This window comes from Pyxicephalus adspersus, chromosome 10, assembly GCF_032062135.1.
Source record: "Pyxicephalus adspersus chromosome 10, UCB_Pads_2.0, whole genome shotgun sequence".
NCBI lineage: Eukaryota > Metazoa > Chordata > Amphibia > Anura > Pyxicephalidae > Pyxicephalus > Pyxicephalus adspersus.
In genome coordinates this window covers 30,025,889-30,042,773 of record NC_092867.1, presented here as the reverse complement: position 1 = coordinate 30,042,773, position 16,885 = coordinate 30,025,889, and the positions used below count along the sequence as shown (strand labels likewise).

At 35.9% G+C, this 16,885-nt stretch overlaps 1 protein-coding gene and 1 long non-coding RNA gene across 2 annotated transcripts in view; one reads left to right on the top strand and one right to left on the bottom strand.

Annotated features, from left to right (window-relative positions):
* LOC140340159 (uncharacterized) overlaps nt 1-16,885 on the top strand; it is an 82,933-nt gene that overhangs the window by 13,625 nt on the left and 52,423 nt on the right. The window lies entirely within an intron of this gene.
* HECTD2 (HECT domain E3 ubiquitin protein ligase 2) overlaps nt 217-16,885 on the bottom strand; it is a 46,091-nt gene continuing 29,422 nt past the window's right edge. The window contains exons 7-21 of the mRNA XM_072423893.1: nt 16,218-16,263; nt 16,022-16,131; nt 14,978-15,126; nt 14,222-14,345; nt 13,586-13,682; nt 11,255-11,362; nt 10,925-11,057; nt 10,671-10,759; nt 9,895-10,053; nt 8,819-8,893; nt 8,366-8,453; nt 8,166-8,272; nt 7,326-7,441; nt 6,661-6,804; nt 217-6,027 (exon numbers count right to left, since the gene is read on the bottom strand). Coding sequence (XP_072279994.1) covers nt 5,907-6,027; nt 6,661-6,804; nt 7,326-7,441; nt 8,166-8,272; nt 8,366-8,453; nt 8,819-8,893; nt 9,895-10,053; nt 10,671-10,759; nt 10,925-11,057; nt 11,255-11,362; nt 13,586-13,682; nt 14,222-14,345; nt 14,978-15,126; nt 16,022-16,131; nt 16,218-16,263 — 1,666 coding nt within the window. The 3' untranslated portion in view covers nt 217-5,906. The remainder of the gene's footprint in view (nt 6,028-6,660; nt 6,805-7,325; nt 7,442-8,165; nt 8,273-8,365; nt 8,454-8,818; nt 8,894-9,894; nt 10,054-10,670; nt 10,760-10,924; nt 11,058-11,254; nt 11,363-13,585; nt 13,683-14,221; nt 14,346-14,977; nt 15,127-16,021; nt 16,132-16,217; nt 16,264-16,885) is intronic.

Sequence of the window (16,885 nt, the reverse complement as noted above, 5' to 3'; positions counted from 1 at the left end):
TCCACGCTGACATTGTAACCACACAGGTCTTAACAATATAGTTAAAAGAAAAAAAAGTGTGTCAGAGATGGGTCTGGTAAAAAAAAAAATATTTGGTAAATGCGCAAACAGCTTTTAAAAAGTGAAAAAAAAAACAAAAAAAAACAAAAGCACATTATAAATAATAAACAATCCTAAAACTGCTAAAATATCAAAAAAGACAAAAAAAAGAGATGATAGAGATGAGTACAAAGTGCAGACAGATTTATTTATTTATTTTTTTGTACAAAGTAAAAAATGTGTCCCTAACACTTCCATTGAATTCATAATTTATGCAAACAGCAGTATTTTTCTGAGGTATTATTCATACAGTAAACAAAACATCTCATTAATAAATAAAAAAATGAATCCTAAGGCAATGTTTAAATCTCTAAACAAAGTCAGCAATAAAGCTTTTCTGTTTTTGGAAATACAGGCAACGACACTCTTGTATTCAACATATTTTTAAACAATCCAGACTTCATTCTAACTAGAAATACATACAACAGAATTAGAAATAAAAACACTTTCAAAACATGCTTACAAAAGTGAGAAAATAAAATTATGAAAATATAAGTTGTTGGTGATTTTGATGACCAATTAGATTCTTTGTTTTACTTTCCAGAGAGTAAAATATAAAATTTGACTGGTCAACATGGCCCACAACTCACTCTTCAAATGTTCTTGTCTCACTTTTCTTCCTATAAAAAGCCCCATTGGTCTTCACAAAGGCTCCCCTTTAAATTAAGAAGAGGACCCAGTCACAGACTTACAATTACAAGGACACTAGACATTAACTAAAACATGTTCCAAGGATCTTGTTGGTATTTGGATCTAATGGACTAAACTATGAAATATTTATTCTAATGAAATGTAGACTTCTACCTGATGATTTATCCTATAGCTCCCCCCTAGAGCGCCTCCCTTTTACTTTTTTTTTCTTTTAATAGCGAATACCTTCATTTGATCAGGTTGTCTTTTAGCTAATTATGTGACATGCGGACTCCTTTCCTCCTCAAGGGTTGGCGGTTGCATATTATCATTGCTGCAGATAAAGGTTTACGTTGTGATGTATAGATGCATATAGATGCATTCTTTGCAGGGTTCTCTTGTATGCTCAGACTTTGTAATGGTTGTATCCCTAGGGGAGATGTGTTCATGACAGCCTGGACTGACAGGAAGTAGGTTCAATGATGCTGGATGTCATTCAGCCTGGCAGAGGACCAGCGGCCATTGGCTAATAAAGAAACAAAGAGCCTTGCCGGAGAATGGAAAAGTTCATACAAAACCTTTTCCTGAAGGAGAGCTCTCAGAAGCTGGGGTTGGGATTTAACATATATCTAAGTGCAAAACTTTTAATATGGCAACTCTACTCTTCCATGTTTTTGGTGCTATGCCTCACTCTGTGGATATTTCTCCCCTCTATTTCTTCTGGTGCCCACTGTCACAGACAGAAATTATTGGGAAAAGTAGGACTTTATAAGGTTAATATTCCAAATGGCTATTGTTCTGCTCACAGCTATCAGAAATGAAACTACTCTTAGTTTTTGGGGAGATATATTCTTGCTCTCTGTTTTTAGGATGTGAAGTGATAAGAAATATGGCCAGCAGGACATAGGCAGCAAAAATTAAACAGAAAAAGATTTTTAACCTTTCTACCCTAACCCTATTATATGTACAAAAAATTCATACATTCTATTTCAATAGCAGGGACAGGTAAAATGACCAACTGTTTTTACACTTCTGTGCACAAATAATACAATGTGCACTCCTGGCATCTGCCAGGTCTCAAGTGGTGATGCCTAGTGCTAAAATGGTGCAAATGCAATGGTTTATCATTGGACACCCTATGGTTTAGGGGGAAGAAGTGACCCAAAGGTAGCTCCATTAGGATGGAAGCAACAGTGAAGAAGACAATTGATTTGTCATCCACGAAACATAGCAAACACAGGAGTAGGTTTGTCATAATATGCAATTATGCACAGTACTGCAGGGCTCCCCAAACTCTACCCTCCTTCTCCACAGAATCTTTCTTCAATTTTTCCTGTTGCTCTCCATAATAAAAACCCTCAACCCAAACCTTAAAACCAGGGCTACACAAAAATGGCTTCTGACGGACTTTGCGGCCCTGTATAACATTAACCCATTAAATCTTAACCATAATCCTAAACTAACTTATTCCCTTATGCTAGACCATCCCTTAAATTGTCTGTACTACAACACATCAATGTCTGGGCTGAACTTCCAATAAAATATCAAAACTGATAATCCATTAGTTACAGCAATGGGGATGGTAAGTCTAACATATGTTTTACAATGTCACGTAGTGCTTTGCGGAGGTAGACTAAATTTTCTTTATAATAATGCATTAGGCATTCTAGTCTGGGATAATTTTCTTGTTGGTTTCTCTAAAATATCTACAAGCCTATTTGTTAGGGCAAGGCCAGGCTTTACTAGGTAAATAACAGAAGAGAAGATCTCTTACTATACAATAGTCTGCACTGGAGCCCTCTGCTTTCAGCCCAACTTCATAACATCTCAGAAAGGTAACAACGTAAGTAACCACAAGCAGAAATTTAGACTTAGAAGCTTAAGATAAAATCCCTAAATGTGCATCTGGTTGCTAAGAGTTACGGTACGTTGCATTTGATCATTAAACATAAGTCTAGTAAAGAAAAAGGACAAGCAATGCTAATAAACTGACTAGCAGTCATCCTGCTGAATGTACAGAGATTTTAGAGTTTAATAAAAATTTTAAAGTGAACCCTAGCTCACCATGCCATGAGAGCAATGGTAACCTTATTAGGTTTGTTTTTCAATACATTTAAAGCGTAAGATATGGTATGCAATACTGGAAAAAGTGTAGTTGGCAGAACAATTGTGGTCACAACAAGAGAAAACTCAAAAGATACAAGCTTTGGAATACACATTTTACATCTATTCTACTAAAAGTGCAACAAATATTCTAAACATCATACAAGTAAAATAAAATAAGTATACATATAGTTTTGCCTGTATATGTCTGAAAAAATGCAAGCTGATAACAGTTGTTTGTTATCTTGCTTTTGTCTTAATCAATAGAAAACTACATAAGTAATTTTTATTAAATAAACTAATAAATGAGCTTTGTAATGTTATTTTATGACCAGCAAATATTAATTTCCTAGTTCATGAAATCTTGTCAAAATCATTATTGCAAATCGTCAGTCAAGTATCTCTTTCAAGTAACAAAGTAAACTTTCCTCCAGTTTTACTAACTGGCAATATATTCAACTGTGATCAACACTACAACTCTCAATAATTTTCAGTTATTAGACACACACAAGCATTTCTGAGAGAGACGTCTCTCAATGTCTTAAACATTCCCTGCAAAAATAAATCTTTCATGAACATGGTCGTTATATATTACATATAAAAAGTAAACAAGATTCCTGCATTACATATTCTAAACCTATTTTAGGGCTGTGGAAACATGGCATTTTGATGTGCCATTGTTCCACAGATGGAAATCGGCTATTACCAGAACAAACGTATTTAGTCTGTGGCTGCTGTTGGTTATACATCATTGGACAAAACCGATATTATGTTGCCAAATATTGCTGTTTTGCTTATTATTTCCATTATAGCAAAAATCATTGCACAATGCAAATGCTATTTACAAACACAAGGTATTAAAATTGGCTAACTCAACGTATTAAGGCACATTTTTCCCTTTAGCTTAGTGTACGTCATATCCGTTATTTCCAAAAACAAATTGGTAAACCTGGAAGCCAATTGTGGAGTCCCAAGTATTTCTCATAGGGTTAATGTCCATCCCTCTGAATGTCATTTAATTTACTAGCAATAACAGGCATTTCTGTAATCTTCCAAAGCTTAAAGCACAAAAGTTATGAATCTGCAAACAAGGGATGCGCTACAGCACTCCTAGTCTGTTTTATGCAAACCCTAAATAAACTGTTTTCTAACATAACTGTAAAATTCTCCCCCCGAAACTACAGTCCTCTATGCTCACAATCCGCTTCCGCAGATGGTGCACTCAGTTTTTTTTTATGTCTTACCAGCTTCCAACCCTTGCTGAGCCAGAACTTTTTAACTGTAGTGAAGCAGGACCTTTTTGCTGACTACAAAGCTATAGGTTCAACTTGTTAGGGAACATGTCGGACCTCTGCCATGTGACCACTGTTTCCCCACAACAAGAAAATAAACTGTGGTACTGAACACCTTTGATGCACCTAGAATGAATTTAACTGATAAAAACTGAAGGTTTTGTTGGGCTTTAAGTTGCATGGTATTGCCAGAAACATTCTTTGAATGACCCATGTCATCTCATAAATCGGTACCCATATAAATAAAACGCAATTTCTAAATTGGCTAATAAGCTTATACCCAAATTGTTTTAAAGGATAGCAAGAGGAGTAGCATGGTCCACCTACAGTGCCTGTAGAAGACAGTTTTATTATAGGAATACATCTTGGCAAGGAACACTATTCTGTATTTAAGAATTATTTTTATAGAAGCATAATTATCAAAAACTTTAAACCTCCTCCTGAACTTTTTTTGTAACTCGTTCTTGTAACGCAGGAGAATAATAACTCGTTCTTGTAACGCAGGAAGAGTAAAAAGGTTTTCCTTGTTCTCTCTGACCCCTTTGGAACTATTCTTCTTTAATTCCTTTCCTTGGGACAGCAAGACAAGGAAAGGTGAGTGGTTGTCACAGTGACACAGCAATGATTAAAGGACATGTTCTAACCCTGCTCCATTTTACTACAAACAAGTATCTTGTTACAATCTGTATCGGCATTAAAGGGATTTCCCAACACTTGTTCAGAAATTGAGGAGAAAACTTCCCACTGGAGACACAAACTGCAGATAAAACAGACCGAGGTTCTACCTCCTCTCTTATCTGTCCGAAGCTCATACCAACTCTACCTGCCGTTGAGATCTTTTAACTTTAATAATAACTTTAAAAGAAGGAAATTTCTGTCTTTTACATCTTCTGCTTTGAAGTTCCCTTCAAAAGACTTTTTCTCTCTGCTCACTATACATGCACTTAGTAGAATTGTGTGAAATGTAAATCTTACTGACACTACATCACTGAAGAAAGAAAACTGGATAGAGAACTTTATAAATGTTTCCCTTAAGCTGCATATTTGGTACACCAATTGCTCTCTACCTACAACTAAATTAGCAGATTGAATATACGTTTAAGGCTAAGGACGGATTGGGGGTTCCTGCTCCACTACTATGGATAACAAAGCTGTCTGGTAATTTGCTAAGGTGACTGCATGTTGGTAGATCCTGTACATATTAGCGTGCAAATCAAATATAAATTCAGAAAGAGTAAATGGATACAGCTCTGGATCTGCTTCTCTATAGCATTACATTACATGTGACTGTTTTTTAAGGAAACATAAATATATACACTTTACCAAACTTTCATAGAGCTCACTACTTTCCGTAATTTCTATTTACAGTGGGAAATAGAAAAACTATCTACTTCTTTTGAAGTTCTTTATAAATAAGAGCTATCTCTTGTTACTTTAATAAAGTAACATAAACCAATGGTGGATTTATAAAGTAATTTGCTGATCAGAACTGAGCCCAATATAAGTGCAATCTAGCAGAAAGGTGTCACTTGTGTCAGTATAAGTATGGACAATAAAGATACTGCAGGTCTTTCCAGCACATTGGTATTATTTAAAAACACAGTAAATAGAATTGCAGATGCTGACTGTTAATTACAAAGTTTCCTCCTTGCACATGTTAAGTCAAGCATCAGTTGCACGTTCTATAAAAGCAATGAGTTGTCAGCACTGCTGCACTCACTGCACAAGAAAAACATTCTAGAAGTCTACAAAGAAAAAGTCTGTAAAGGCCTCCGTGTTTGTTCACTGCAGCCCAAAACCTTCTGCATTGGAAATGGCAATTGTCAGCTTCTGTTTTAATTCCTTCTTGGTTTTGTAGAGGGGTAAACACAGCTGGTTAAAGCATGTGTGTGCAACTGGCAACCTGAAAAGTAAAACATATATTATTGGACTTTAAGAGTTAAATTCTACAAAGTAGAACATTTAATTCAACTACGTAAATTGCTGCCTGTGGATTTAGGCTCCCTGTATTAGTTGTTTCCCGAAGTCACAATAGGTGGAAAGATTTTAATATTTACAGGCCCTGGTGTCCATGTAGACAAAGCTCTGGCTGTTAGAAAGACAAGAGAGGTGCAACATTAAACCCAGTTTTTTGCCACTTTTAATTCTGATGAAGGTAAGATCTGGCCAGCCTGAGAACTGATGAGGAGAGGAAGGAATGCCATACAAAGAAGTAACAAGCTTCCATAAGCACAGGGAAGACACAAGCAAAAGAGACTTGTAAAGGAACCGTGTATGAGGTTCAGCCCTTGCCTGTTATTCACAAAGCCAGGAACAGAAATCTGTGGGAGAATAAACCATAATGAAGAGTGGCTTAATTTAGGAACTTAAAGAATGAGCCATGCAGAATATCAGTGCAGATGGAGTAGAACAGAAAGAAGAAAAACAGAAATAAAGTAGTACATATAAATGCAAATCTGGTTATGAATGTAAATCTTGTCTGACATCGGTTCCTACGTAAAATGCCCTTTATGCCCAGCATTGATTCCATTATTACCAGTTAGTTGATGCTTCACTCTTTGAAATCTTGAAATTCAAGTCTGCCATTCCCCCCACGGGCACTCTGTCACTTCCTGTTGTGAAGTGAAGAAGTTTCTTTTGAAGGTCAAGAGGAAATCCCAGAACAACATCCCAAAAATGTCTACAAGAAACAAGAGCAATCACATTATAAGAACTCCATTATATATTTTTGGCTCACTTCTATCTGAGGTATTTGACGCAATGGGTTAACCTATTAACACTATTCCTGGCTATGGCCAGCCTATGTGTCACTTGTGAAAAATTTAATTTACTAATTTCTGTAAATGACCAGTCATGTCCTGGTATTACTTGTGTGAACAGATGCATGGCAAAAACTGTCCTTCAAAGTGAGTTGCCTAAACAAAACTATGGAAGATTATTTATGCTGACTTGTTTCTGGAATTGTAAATGTAAGGGTGTTCATTATTACCCTTACTATACCACCTAGATAGTCGCTGACCTTAAACAGTCCTTGTGTCTTGGTCAGGTACATGGTAAATGGATAAAAGTAGCAGACCTGGAAACTGAACCCTTTAGAAAAAAAGTCAGCAGTGGCAGCTTCATTCTTTCATTCTTAACAGTTTACCCTTCATGTCATATTATCAGATTATTTTTAAATTTCAATTAATAATTTCAGCTGACCTGATTGTAAGGTCCGTTTTCTGGTATCCATCATACTGAGTGTTTTTCTGGAGTGCGTGCAAGTCAAGTTCAGGGCTTCCACATACAAGAATCTCCACTTCTTCTGGCCGAAGTAACTGCAGGGTAAAAGTATATTGTTAAATCTTATAATATATTAAGTTCTTGTTTTTTTTTTTTTTTGTTTTGTTTTTTTTTTAAAAAAGCTTAATAGGAAATTCCATTGAAAGGTTTACCTATATTAGACAGGTATTTATGCAAATTATGCAAATATGTTGCTGTGGGCAATACCTTGTCTATTGTCTGTTACAGAAAATAACAGATTTGATATAAAGTAGAAAAATGACAGATAAAACCCATTGTAAAATAACCAAGAAAACTCCAATACTAAGTACAGCGAATTAGAGTAAGCATGAACAGCAGTACTGAAGCTTTGAGCCAACACTGAATAACTAAGAGTGGTTAAAGCAAACACATTCTACATTCGAGCAGCATAAACACTGCAAAAGAAAAGAGATCAAGTTAAGTAGTTTATCATAGGCTGCTGCTCCTTAAAGACTGGATTTTGTGCTGATACCGGAGGGCTCTGCGGCCCAGAAACGCCCTTTTCTTTATTGCACCTTTATAGACATTGTTCCAAGTGAGTTGTGTCCAGAATATTGGTCTTTGTTCTAATTATTTAAAGCTCTTCCTACACTGGTGTGTCTCTTTGTGTAACCTTCCCCAAAGAAGCCTCATATAGGCGAAACACATCAGGTGAAGGAACCTTTTACATTTTTATGTATGAACGCATTCACATCTCATTTGATCAACAGAAAATACATGTCATGAGGTCACACTTACCATCAATGCATTGGAGGAACATACACTGTGGAAACCATAATAGAAGGCAGAGAATTGCTTGTAGATGGATTTATTAAGCAGGAAGTCTACATAAAGCTGCACATATTCTGGAAAGATAAAACAGAACTTGTTGTGAACATTCCTTTTTTTTTTATAATTTAATTAATACAAACCAATACTTTCCCATTACATATCTGTACCTTTTCTGTTCTGATTGGTAACAGGGATTTTATCTCCACCAGGTTTAAGATTGTATGATTTAATGACTCCAAACTCTTCTTGAAAGACCTGAAAAAAAATACAATCTGCAATTATTTTATTTTTATGAATGATTTTTACCATACAATACTACAGCATCTAGGTAACCATCAGAGGACAGAATTTTGAGTTGATATTCAACAGACAAAGGGCTCTTTATATTATAAATATTATAAGTAACATTAAATCATTCTGTATATAACAATCTAATAGCAGAGTAAGCGCTCCCTTTAGAAGCTTACTATATCATAAAATCCTGGACTTTTATATTTTCCTCATTATTTTATGCATTACTGCTTCATAATAAAATAGGTATAGATATGTTCCATGTGTATAGATATTTTTATAATGATTTAAAAACAGAGATTATTATAAAAAAAAAATTTGAAACAGACCTGAAATGTTGAATAGAAATCTTCTTCAACATTGCCCTCATATGTTAGCAGTTCATTCAGTCCATGTGCCAGTTCCTAAAAAAAACAAAAAAAAACACTTATATATGTGCAGACTGAGGGTAAACAGAGCGAGGTTAGGGTACTTCTCAATGCACACAATAACAATAAAAGGTTTTATGAAACTTTTTTTCTATAGAGTTCATCACCATGCACAGATGTTTACCACATTCTTTGTAATGCCTAATAAAGTGGAATGAAGTTCAGTCCAGGCAGGTCCTTTTTGCAAAAAGGGACTGGCATTTCCGCAATAAGTATTCTTACCTGCCTGTTTACTGCCCATTTGTAAAAATTCATGCACAGCTTAGTGTTGGTTGTCGGGAATACCAAGCACTGAATTAAATCCTGTGTGCCATCCCAACCTGTCCAATCATGATGAGCAAATATTGGAATGGAGAAAAGATAGGGGAATTTTTTGATGCCCAAGATGGACAGGGAAAGCTGGTAACCCCAGAGTTTACAATGAGGCAAAAAAGTGTAACAGAAGCCCTGTTACAGTCCATGAACACTACATTACGTGTCCAGGTACACCAAGCTAAGTTCAATAAAGTGGACCTTTAAAAGATCCACCTAAACTGTCCTGGCCCCTCCCTGGTCAAAAATCACCTTTAAGGGTAAGGTAAGAATGAATCCAACTTTGTAAACCAATACATTTTCCAACCTTTTTTTTCATAAACCCTCCTTACTTTCACATAAGATTGCTTAGGCAATTAAAAAAGGCTTAGCATTTAACTTTAAAGTCTTCATGAAGTTTGCTCTCAAAGAACCATTCTTGCCAACCACACCAACCATAAATTCTTACTTTTATTCTTACTGTTATCCTCTTAAGCTACAATAGAGGCATAAAGAGGAGAATATTGATTATAACCAAGGAGCCACAATGGGGTTCATTTACAGACGCACAATATGTGAATCTTAGGTAGAAGTTGTTAAAACACATTTATTGGTAAATAAATGCCATAGACCAGCACCAATTGCTTTACCTTTGTGTGAGAATTCAAACCTCCTGATAAACTTACCGGCATGATTTGATATAGGTCATCCAGGGTGACAGCTGCGATGCCTACTGGTATGTTCTGATCACAAGGTACTATAGGAGGACTTAGCAGCTTCTTGTAACAGCAAGGTGGAAAGCGAATATCTAGGGTGATGCTGTTATACACAGCCAGACCCATCAACTTGCAAGGTTAAGTAAAAATCCAATCATATACTGAAATATTGTTTGTGTCAAGCTTTATATTGGGCATAAAAAAAATGTAATGTCATGAAGTAACACTTGCCTAAACTATCACACTTAATGGGCAAATCTATTATAACTGGCTGCTCAGAGCCAAGAAGGGAATAAATATTGTGGCTAACAAATACATTATAATTGTTGCTCATATAATATAGGAATACATGAAAAATGTGAAATACCAAGTACTGTGTCACAGATTTATACAACATCATGCTTGGTATTTAAATAAATAACTAACAAACTGAATATACCAAGTTACATATAGCTGCAATGGTCATTGTTTTTAACATTGTTGCAAAACTGGATAATTTATACATTTTTGGATATTTTCTAGATTCTATATTACTTAAGCTTGTTCATACCCAAACCTCCACCTGCTCTCTGGTAACCCTGTGCCAGTACAAAACATCATGCCCTTGAGGTTTGCGTAAAATTAGGTTGTTCTAATTCTTAGATAAATATGATGATTTAAACTAGATAGATACCTAGTTCTGTATGTATATTGCTACAATAAGTCCATTCAGTGTATCATGCAAATTTCTAAAAATTAAAGGATACAGTTCCAACCAGACGAAATTCTGAATAGTTATCACACTTAAAGCTGCTAAACCAATGAAAGTTTGAGTCTTTGTGAAAGGTAAACATACCTGAAAATAAAATGACATACATTAATCAATTTACAAAATAATTACAGTATAATGTGTTACATAATTTTTCGCTATTGGTTTCTTCATATAATAAACAACTTCAGGTTTCTTTGATTACTCATTACTGAAATATGAAGGATTTCTCTAGGGCGATGTTACACTTACCATAGTCAGGATGGAATATTTGTCTTATTAGCAGGAGAAACCACTCCTTAGTCAGGCCACCCATGTCAAGCCCAGCTTCACCAACAAAAGTAACCTTTAACTTTTTCTTCAAGTCTGCCCGTTTTCTTGTGAGCTGAAAACAAAGTAGTGTTACTCATAAGCAGTCTTCACAAAATATACTTTTATCAGTTTATAGAAAATGTAGTCTCAATAAAACATACAGTATATAAATACTTGTACATGATACAGTTGTTCAGTAAGATGGGTATGTTTAACTGTTTGAGTAAAGCATATAGCAATGTTTAAAATGTAGTTATTAAACAATCTTACCTCGTCAAGGGAATCGCTGACCAATTGTAGCCGCCTCACTTTAATATTCAGGAACAACATATTCATATCTGGCTTTTGCCGCCTAGCTACTTTATCCACAAGGCTTTGCTGCAGAAGTGAAAAAAAAGTTAGGAAATAATTAGATTTTTGCTTCAATGCTGAGTGTAAAATGTACAGCAACAGATATTTGTTTGGCTGAGTGATAAATTGTATATTTCTGGTTGCTACAAGCTATAGAACTTCACAATCTGTTCTCTTTTTGGATTTATTTTTTCATGTGTTAGAGATTAGTTCCTTTGGACTGCCCATATACAGTTTCATTTTCCAATTCAATTGAACAGTCCAATTAATAGTTTCATAGAATGGACCAAAATTGACTATCTTTGATTTAATATTTGCATCCAAAGAGCCTCAAATGGTTAGGTTGGAAAAATTCCATAATACAAGTTTAATGGGCTTTTGAAAGCTCACATTTGATTTATATCCAATTCAGTAACCTAAATGCTCTAAAATTTCAGATATGGCTTTGGAGCCACTAAAAATTGCTCATGTTCTCCCATCCCCAAATGGGATCAGTTATCAAGCCCAATGGCAATTTGAATGCTGCATTGACCAAATCACCAGCTACATCTTTTGTCCAGGGCGGTTTAATTTTAATTCATTTGCGATGACTTAACTAAACGAACTAGCTAAAAGTGTTCTGTAGTTTGAAAATTGCGCAGCTGTGTGATTTCCATTGAGCTGTGCACTGTGTACTCATAAAGAAATTGCTGGTGTATGAGACTTTGAAAAATTACTTTTTAAAGCAATTCTTCTTACAATGTGTTGGGGACATGGAGTACAACACGTAAATAAAACAATGTGCAATGACAGCATTGTGAGATGGTTTAATGATTCATTTCTGGGACTAGGATCAGTCTGTTTTCCTCAAGCTGTAAGTGTAGGTCCTATGAAAGTCTTTGGGAAAGGCTTCCCAAAGTTGAATTTGTTTGTGAACTTGGTGTCAAGGTCCATAGCTTAAAACAATGTAGGTAAAAAGCACAGAAAAATTAGGCATTAGGCAGTGTTTTCCTTTCCATAATAGTTTATTTTCTTGCAATATACCTTTTTAATTTGTTAGAAAATGTGACTAGTTGATTCCCCAGCACAATCTCTTTTCTTTAGGCTACGTACACACTTGCAATGGTTCTCGTCCGATATTCGGCTCAGGGCCGATATCGGACGAGAATCTGGCGTGTGTACAGCGCCTGTCGTCCATCGTCCGTCCTGGCGGATCCACGGACGATAGACAACGAATGATCTTAATGTAAGTGAAGGGGTAATGCGGGCAGCACGGTGCCGCTTTGTCGTTTTCCCCCTCCCCTCTCCATAGAGCAGAGCGGTGTTGTATGTACAGCACTCGTTTATACATCTTGCAGTAGGTGTCATTGGAAAGCGTGTGAAAGATCCTTTCCAACGACAATTATTGCACGTGTGTATGCAGCCTTAGACCTCACAGCCCTCTACTCTCATGGAGGTATCGAATTACTGACTATGTTTAGCTACCCCTTTTCCCGATTTATGTAGTTGCCAGGGAGGAATGTTCAGGAATACTTTTACAAATCCATATTTAACCAGGGTTCCTAGGTTGCTATGGGTTCTTCTTTGAGCTGTAGCTCATTTTATGGTGCCTGCATAGTTCTAGGTTCAATGCAGCTTGGTCACCAGTGCAAACAGAGGTCTATTCTATTCAAAACTACAAAGAAGCAACTAGAGAAACTTCAATTGCTGGGTTCTAAGCAGATCAAAAAAGATTTAAACAATGTATGAATGATTCGATCATCACTACTTTTGATGGTTAAACTCTCCCCTCAGAGGCTGAGAAAGGCAGGCGGATGGAACTTGTTGAGTTACTTCTGCTTGCTGGACCAAGAAATCACAAAATGTTGAGAAAGGTCCAATGATTTTCAATTCTAAAAACAGTTGTTTGACACACAAAATTAAGAAATGGCTGGTACCATGAAGTACAGATATTCCTTCATAAATGTTTACCCTGTTACAAACTGTGCCCAAAGCAGATGCCAGCCCCCACTGCCACACAGGAAGTCCAAGAAAAATCGAAATGTAATCGTGGAAATTGGAAATTTGCCTCTGGCATAATATTCATAAATCAGTTTACCAAGCCAGAAAAAAAATAATTGGAGGTTAACCCTTAAAGTATATATATATTAGGAAATATTTTATATGCATTTAACTTTGCCCTGATTTCAGAAAAAAGATTTGCATCTCTAAAGCCCCACATCAAAGATAATTTTAAGATTACATTTATAGGTTTGTAAAAACCTGACTTACTCTTGCAATGCTGATCATCTGTTGCTCAGAGTCCTTTTGGATGATGACTTTTTTGGCAGCAATGGACAATACAAAAGGAAACTGACAAAATGAAAACCTACAAAAAAAAGTTAATTGTTAAATGTCGATCCCAAGACTTATGTATTTTGGAGAATTTAAGAATTTTTGAAACTGTACATTGTACTCATACATTAAAAAATGTATTATGTATGTATACTTGGCATAGGAATATTGAACGGAAATGACAGAATGGTTGGTATATGTAAATGTATTACTTGGCATAGGAATATTGAACGGAAATGACAGAATGGTTGGTATATGTAAATGTATATGTGTGTGTATGTATATATATATATATATATATATATATATATATATATACATATATAGTGTGTGCATTGGCTTCCTGAAATTGCTGCTGCCTTGTCTGATGTTGTCTGAAGTATTCTATTACACATACAAGGATTGGTCTACTGTTAAATTAATATAAATTAGAAAAATTAATTGGTTGGCCAAAAAATAATAGAACATATTTTCGAGCACTTGCTCTAAAACTTTTTAACACCCTTCATCTGTTGATGTATTTTTTTAAGCATTCATGGTAAAAATAAATACTGAATTATGTTATGTACCCACCTGTGAGTGTTTCCATAAAACTGCCAGGTTTGATAGTCTTCCATAAGATCAATATGATCCAAAGTGGAATTATAGAAGTCAGTGTAAGCAATCATTGGTGGATTGCAAAGAGAGTTCGCAGCATCTGTGGGGGAATAACAAAATGTTAGTATCTAATTTCAATCAGAATTTTTTGTTGTTGGAGTAATTACAATAAGCTGAAAATGTGTAGAATGATTTATTCCTTAAAGTTTGGGATGCTTCATATCCACCTTAGATTTACATTTTCATTGGAGCAGAACTACTATTCTGCAAAAAATTAAAAAAGCGATCAGGTTCATTATTACAAGGGGCCAGTGATGAAACATATATACCTGCTTGATAGCTTCATTTACAAACCACTAAGCTGGGCATGCTCAGTGTATGATGTTGGGTATCCCACATGCATGGTGACACCCAAGAAAGAATGGAGAGACGTGAGTGTATTTAAAAAGTGCAGTCAGGCAGGTAAAATTACTTTTAATGCAGAAAGGACCTTGTCTTTTTAAAATTTTGAGTTAACTTGTATGACTTTTTTTTTCTGGTAATTGTGTGCAAAAAATTGTAATTTTCATACTGCCGGACTAGATAGATGGATAATAAAGGGTCTGTCCAATCAAACATTCAGTTTCAGTTATGGCATCTACCAAAATGAATACATTCCTTTTTCATGAACACATATATTACAGAAATATTAGCAGCAGTTTTATGACCAAAAAGCATTATTATTCAACCTACTCAGCAAAGCCAACACTTTGGTTGCAGATGGAATCCACCAAGTGCATTTTGCTACAGGTGGAAACTCTTCAGGCTTTGCAGGAAAGAGGCGTAAGGAGATGAACTGTAGCAGTCGGTCAACTTGCTGTTTGAATCGCTTTGGTGACATCCTAGAGAAAAAAAAGAAAAGTATTTAACCTTCTTAAATTGTTTTATTTTCAAATAGAAAACATCAAATTTCAGCATCAACTGAGATCATTGTGCAGTAAACTGACAATGCTAACCAGTTGGTATTGAAATTCTGCTGAAGTCAGTAAGTCGTCTACCTTTTAATATGTGAGTTTTATGTTTTCAATACAACCAAATATAAAGAGGAAGGAATTTCTACTGGTAATCCAACATAGGGGGCTGGTATTTTTTCAGGATTGGTAAATATATTCAAGTAACTCAAATTGATTAATTATGCATGTATTAAAATTCAAGGGGGAACTTTTCCAACACTTTCTGATATGTGTAGGCCCCCCATGCACACTATTCTTATTAAATTAGGCTGAGTAACTTTAATTGTGTACTGGTTCAACTGTAAATTAAATTAAAATTAAAAGCATTTCAGTGGGTGAATCCTCAGAAGATGATGTAACTGGTAGATAGGCATGTCCTTTGCCTTTTGGGTAGGATATAGAATACATAAAGAAATTTGTCAGAAGTGTTTGTATTTAGGATGGTGCTTGCAGCACATGGATATTTTTTAAGATAAAGCTAACCAGCAAAACAAGTAAATACAGTTCATGCATGCATTTCAGGTTGCAGCAGTGAATAGGTGGGGAAGGTATCATCACTAGGTCAGGCAGAAAAAAAAGAAGTTGGAAAACACTACTGCCACCTCCAGTGGCAAAACAGAAAGCATTATTCCCAGGGAGAAAATGAAAAAACAGCAAAAATGAATAAAAAACAGCATTTTTATTATTAAGGATGTAACATGCCTACCAAAGACAAAGCCAAAAACAAAAACAAAAACAGCAGAGCACCTGTATTGAGGGGAGACAACTTGTAGCAGTTACTTACTTTTTGAACCAATGTACTAACAAGTTGTGGTCAGCGTCTGATAATGTTGCGATTTGTCTAAGTAGATGTGCGTAGATGACATACGTAGAGGTGCTGCTGAACTGTGGATTCTTGAAAATACAATGATTGACAAGTTAGAATCATAAACCTCTTAAGAAACACATGAAAGAAATACAACTAGTCAAGATGTTCTAACCTGTGTCAGGATAAAATAGGCTCGAAGGTCATCCTTTGATCTTGGTCTATTAAAACAATTTTAAAATGTAAATGTCCTGAGTTTTGTCACAAATATGTCACATCACATTACTGATAGGAAAATAAAGGACTACTATAGTTTTATTATTTCTATACAATGTTATGGCATTATTTGATATAAATAAAATTGCAACTTATATCAGCGCTTTGTTGTGGTAACAACACTTACTATCTTTGTGACACTACAGGCCTGTTTAACAATGACTTACATAAAACCGAGTAATACATACGTTGGGGTTTATAAAAATACAGCCTGGTCGGTAGTTTGTTCTGGCCTTATGCCGGCTGGCAACCTGCGGCGAACCCGTAACAAACTACTGGAGCCGCTGCCGGGGTAAATAGGGAACATTCCTTCTCTTCTGTATGCGTTGCGGAGGAGAAGGACTTCCCTGCAGGGGGCGTTCCTGGTGGGGGGGGCGGAGCCATTAGGGCGAGACTCGAGAGAGAGTCCATCCTAGTGTGCTCCTGCCTACTCCTGAAATGGCCTAGTGGCCAAAAAAGTTTGCTGACCTCTGACCTAGACGATCAAGAATGAATGGGAGCACAGAGCTTCCCGAGATACCTACGTCACGCATCCAGGGAGACTCTTAGCTGCTCCTTCTACGCATG